Source organism: Anarrhichthys ocellatus, unplaced genomic scaffold (assembly GCF_004355925.1).
Source record: "Anarrhichthys ocellatus isolate YVR2014 unplaced genomic scaffold, GSC_Weel_1.0 scaffold3070, whole genome shotgun sequence".
Lineage (NCBI taxonomy): Eukaryota > Metazoa > Chordata > Actinopteri > Perciformes > Anarhichadidae > Anarrhichthys > Anarrhichthys ocellatus.
Window position 1 is genome coordinate 418 of NW_022283044.1, and position 5877 is coordinate 6294.

Below are 5877 nucleotides of genomic sequence, written 5' to 3' on the forward strand. Positions count from 1 at the left end.
GTGTGTGTGTGTGTGTGTGTGTGTGTGTGTGTGTGTGTGTGTGTGTGCACTGCCTGGAAGTAGTTGTTCCAGTTATTATTATAATAATATATTATACATTCTATCCATTATTATGTGAAAGCTGCTGTCACATGCAGATTCTTCCCGTGTCTTCCTCCTGCAGTGTATCTGGGGGTGACCAGCCTGAACGCGTACCAGGTGAAGATGAACAGCATCTGCGCCCAGTGGCAGCCTCACCGACACGCCAGCAGCTACAGGGTGCTCATGGAGTCTCTGCTCAGTGAGTACACAAACAGTCCCCACCCTCACAACATCCACCCATGTGGTGTTCAGGTACGCAGCATTTCATGTGCAGCACAGTTTTGTGTAAATATGCACAAACTTGTTTTTCAATGTTTTAATAATTAAAACTCCTGAGAAATAAATCCAGATGAAGAAGTTTCCTTTAAGAAAACCCCCGTCTTGTTGCTGTGATGTTCTGGCAGCATGTCTGAGAAGAAGGGGAGAAAGATGCAAATCCATGCATGCGCACGTTCACTCCTCTCGTGCCACTTTACTGGCTCTCTGGTTGATTTCATACCGAGGCATGAAAGTGAGACACATACATGCGGCTGTGGTTCTTCTCCATCCACCTCCTACGCTGCATATCTGTGCTGGTGGGAGTTTGGGGGGGTTTCCCTCATGCATACTCACACATGCTTTCATCAGTGGGAGTTTCAGAATGCAGCGTAGGGAGAGTGTCCCCCTCTCTGACTCTCTAGGCAGCCTGAGACGACAAAGACGTTGTTGTGTCTCATCAGAGCTCAAAGGTTTAGCAGAGCGGTCCGACACCGAGCCGCTCCGTAGACGAGGAGCCGGGCTGACGTTAACATGTGCTGCGTGAGGTGAAACACGGGGAAAGAAGACCAACGGCCGGTGTTATAGCTGCCAAGTGTGTCGGGAGGAGATTCACTTGTTACGGGAATGACGGTAATTACGCCGTGTTGTCTGTTCTGACAGCTGAGCCTCAAAGACAACAGAAGAAAACAAATCCTTCATCATCAAGGATTCTCTGACGATCGCTTCATAGAAACAATAAAGACAAAACAAAGGGCTTCTTTTTGAAGTCCATTGTGTGTGTGGGAGTGTGAGAATGAAGATGGCTGCCGTCTCCACGAGATGCCGATGATGTAAATGAAAGTCAAGAGTTTCTAAATGTTTCGTTGACCTCTGACCTCTCCGGGGAAGACGCTCGCTGTGTCTCAGAAGGAAACACCAAGAAGGTCACATGTGGGAAATCACTGCTGGAGGAATCTCACACAAACATGTCTGTGTTCAGGCTGGTCTCATCCAGCGTCCGTAGCCATACCTACGAACAATGATGCGGCGTAATTCGTAGGTATCCCTCAAAAGTATTTTGTATATTATAGTATATATATATATATATATATATATATATGTTATATGTTATCCACGTAATCATACAAAGCCGACTCAGGGTTGACGGGGATTTTGATGGTTCCAACAAACAGTACACTTTCAGCCAGGAGGCTGCTGTTCGTTCCCCGTCAACAAGAAGTCAGCGTTGATTTATTTCATGCAACTTCAATTACGACACTTCCGCAGTTATTTCAACCCAAACCACCATCTCTTCCTAAACCTAACTGAGTTGTTTTGTTGCCTAAACCTAACTGAGTTGTTTCCTGTGAAGATGGAAGTTTATTTTGAAAAGACTGATCGATGTAAGGAGCAGAAATTGACACGAGTTGCTGGAAAATAACAATAAAGATATATGAACCGTTGTCGTGTTTAAAAGGTATGACTGTCAGATGATCAGAACGATCGTGGAAAAACTCAAAACATACAACTTATTATCTAATATATGAAACTACAGACATGATATCTCACTTTAAAGGTCTAGTGCGTGGGATTTGGCGACATCTGGTGGTGAGTATTCAGATTGCAACCAACTGAAACTTCTCCCAGGGAACTTGATTTTGGAAAATGTAGATTTAAACTGCTCATTCTAAGCTAACCAAATCACAAAAACTGTAATTTTCAGGTGATTAAACACTAAAGAAAACAGACTTACATTCACATTGTTAACTCCGTCAAAAGTGACAAACAAACAAACAGTACCACTTCATTTTCCTCCTGTGGTCTCTGTCTCATCCTCTGGACTTAATGTCTCAGCTGATGATAGAGTTGGCCTTTTATTAAATATCAGATATCATTCAACGTTGACCACCTGTGATATGAGGGAGCTTCTGGCAACAGAAAAAAAACTGGGACTGAAAATCCTGCAGTTATATTTTCTTTTGGTAAAATAAACAAAAAAACTGATTTCATGACATAAACCTGGAAGAGACGTACTTCCCCCTAATTTTGCCCACATCCTCTAATTTGTGAAACTTGACACTCAGACTTTCGATGGAGATTGTTTTTGGTGCGCTGTGATGATTTCAAAGCTTCATTTTTGAACTGTGAGAGGAAAAGTGAATACTTTTAGTTTGCGACACTTTTGAATCTACAAAGTTCCTGATCTACAGCATTTAATACAAGAGTCCTCATTGTTCTTTGTGCTCTAGAATTCAAAATACAGTCCTGCGATGCACCATGCGCAGCGGTTTCTCTTACGCTATATACATTTAAATACTGGCTGTTGAAGGGAAGATTACAGTCTATCAGACTTTAAATTATCTCTAGACTCTTATTAAAACCTTTATGGAATAACTTTGATGCGCTCGTCTCCTGCTCCAGCTGTCAGCAAAGACTCTGAGCCGAAGTCACTCTCATAAAACAGCCTTGCAATTATTGAAATCACTCTTCTGGGTTCTGATTCCCAGCAATAATTGAGTGTTTTCCCCGTTTGTTTGAAACCGATAAACACACCAAAACAAACATCAAACAGCAGACGGCGTGGCCTCCGATTCCATCGCACTCGTCCGGCATTCAGCCGCCACCTCGAAAGGTGAGATTGACTTTTAATGCAGCCGCCATCCACCGAATGGGAGCCGGTAATGGCCGTTATTCATCACCTTCAGGCCTCCAGCGAACAGCGCCGCCATCATTAACGTCACATAAAAGGCGAAGCGTTATTGCGGCGCTCCCGTGTGTTCCTGCAGGGAGCTCCCAGGTATCGTTATCTCCGCACATGATGGAGCTCAATGAGGATTCATGTTTGCACAGCCGGTGAATAAACTACCAGAGGAAAGCGTGTCGGCTGCAGGAGAAGAGAGAGAAATGATGCGTTTGGTGTTGATGGGTGATAAAAATAAATAAAGATTAAAGAAGAGTTCCTCCTGTCGGACAGAACAGTTGTTTTATTCAAATGAACAGAGATCGACTCTGTGAAGGAAACATTTAGATCTAAACTTACTTTACAAATTAGAGAATCATGATATAAATAATCTCATGTGATTAACATCTGTATTTTAGGGAATCAAACATCAAAACATCTTTAATATTGACCGACTTCCTTCGTGAGCTCCACGGATCAGAGATTGTCAAACACTGTCCGTCAATTCTGCTATTTTTATCTTAACGTTGACAGTGTTGTTGCACAGATTATTGTGTTAAGACAACGCTGACTCCAATTTTGAAAATATTTGTTATTGCGTACCACAATGATTGAAATGTGAGCTCTTTCTCTAGATGTTTATGGAAATTTAAAAAATCCGTATGAATGGTAAAGTGAAGTAATCTCTCACCGGCTGGATTTGTGGAAATTTCAGTGGAAATTGTCTCGTGTGTCTCGTGTGGCGGGTTTTTGGGGGGGAAGTGTTTTTTGGGGGTTTTGTTTCTTTATTCTGGAGGGGATGTGGGCCAGATGTTGGAGATAATGTCGGTTTCTAGAAGTAAACCTCTGGCGTGTATTTTAGCTTTTCTTTATTTTTTATTTTTTTCCGCAGTTAGCTCTCAGGGTTTAATTAAATGACGGCTGTTTCACTGTAACAGACATTTGAATGCCGACACAAGAGTGAACGTGTGAATGTTCACCGGTCGTACTTCCTGCAGCAGTGAACCTGACTTCATGCCTTCAGCGTTTGAAATCAAAAGCTTTTAGTTTTGAAGCTGCAGCATCTAAATCATCTGAGTCGTGCTGCAGCTCTTTAACTCATTCAAATGTTCCACCTGCTCCCTGTGATGAAGTACAGTGTGGAAACGTTTTGTCCTTGAAATGTACTTGACAGGTTGCCAGTAGAGCCCGACTCCAGCCGGCGTGGAGTCAACACACAAACACACGTCATTATTTCAGTAATTGGATTTGCTTCGTCATTTATTTCTGACTGTGAAAAGTTTCATTTTATTCAGTTTCATTTGAGCAGAAACACACTGAGCTGCTGACAAAACAACAAACAAACAAACGCTTGAAACACTTTAAAAGAGAAAAGAATACAAGTGAGTGAGTCAGTAACTGGTTCTATATTTAAAGATCATCATCATCATGTAGAGGGATTCAAACCGTCCTCAGAGGGAGGCCGTCCTGTGTGATTGTCCCATGGAGACCACACTGTCACTGACTGCACCGCCTGAAAAATATTATATAAAACACCAGACTCCATGAAAAAACAATTCAAGCTCGACGGAGAGAAATTAAACTCACCAAAGCCCGTGTTGGTCACACTTTCTGCTGCTGAAAACAATCACCAACTCTGGTTTTGTCAAAATAAACCCTTAATCCCTCAGATTAGATGTGAAAATATCCTTTTATTCATTTCCCAGCAGCCTCTCTGATGTCTGATCTCGCTCTCGCTCCTCTCCCGATATCATCTCACCTAATGCGGTGAATTCAGGGTTTAACTCAGTTGGTGATTGTTGGTAAAAGTGGAAAGATGAACCGAGGCGTCGGTGAGTTTTATTTAGTTTCTGTCAAGTTTTAACGAAGTGTGTTTTACGTCACAGTAAAATCTGTGTTTTTGTCAATGGAGTCTTGTGTATTTGGTGATATCGCTGCTGTTTCAGTTAAACAAAAAGGATTTCACTCTTTAACGAAGTGTCAACCGGCACCGGGAGCTCCAGGGAGAGTGTTGGTGACCGGCTGGTTGTGATGCACTCATTATGTACGACTGCATGTCCAAATAGAACATTTCCCCACACAGCACAAAATACTCGATCAGAGCAGCCGCTTCCAGAAGGCTAACGAGGCGATGTCTGTATTTGTGCCGCAGACGGTCAGAAGCAGGAGACGAAGCTGAGCGGAGGAGCCAACCGACACTGTTTCAACAACCTGCAGGCCAACACGCAGTACAAGATGAGCGTGTACGCTCAGCTGCAGGACGGCACGGACGGGCCGGCGGTCACCGTCACTGAGAAAACACGTAAGAACAAACCCACGCAGTCACACCTGAGACACTCAAACACCGACACCGTGAGCTAAATTACATTCCATGTTCTAGTTCACGTGTTACTCTGAGCGCAGAGGAAATGTGGCTTCTGTTCCACTTTTTAGACATTTTCTCTGATCATTTCAAAGTAAAAACGTGTGTCTCTTAATCTGAAAAAAGCAAAACAATAACAGTAAAAAGGTACATTTTCTTATCCAAGATTTAAAGCCTGAAACACAAACTTAAGAATCAATTCAGCTTCACATTAAATGTGCCAGATCGATCAGAAACAGAAAACACTGAACTTAAGCATCTTACTCTCTTTGTGTTTCTTTAGAAATTAATTTTAATCAGTTATTGAAGAGAAATGTGACTTTTTCAGAACGCTTAATCCTGAATAAGTAACATTTGAGAGATGCTGACGAAGCTGTTCACTGCATACAAACATGGACACATCGAGTCCTCCACCTCCTCCACCTCCTCCACCTCCTCCACACTCCTCCACCTCCTCCACACTCCTCCACCTCCTCCATACTCCTCCACCTCCTCCACACGCCTCCACCTCCTCCAC

At 42.9% G+C, this 5877-nt stretch overlaps 1 protein-coding gene across 1 annotated transcript; it reads left to right on the forward strand.

The window, feature by feature from the left end:
- Positions 1–94: 94 nt before the first annotated feature.
- Positions 95–5350, forward strand: LOC116378734 (collagen alpha-1(XIV) chain-like; the record flags this gene model as incomplete). Its single annotated transcript, XM_031840646.1, has 2 exons — positions 95–280; positions 5151–5350. Coding segments are annotated over exons 1-2 (276 nt in total), but the record flags the coding sequence as incomplete, so codon positions are not given.
- Positions 5351–5877: the final 527 nt, after the last annotated feature.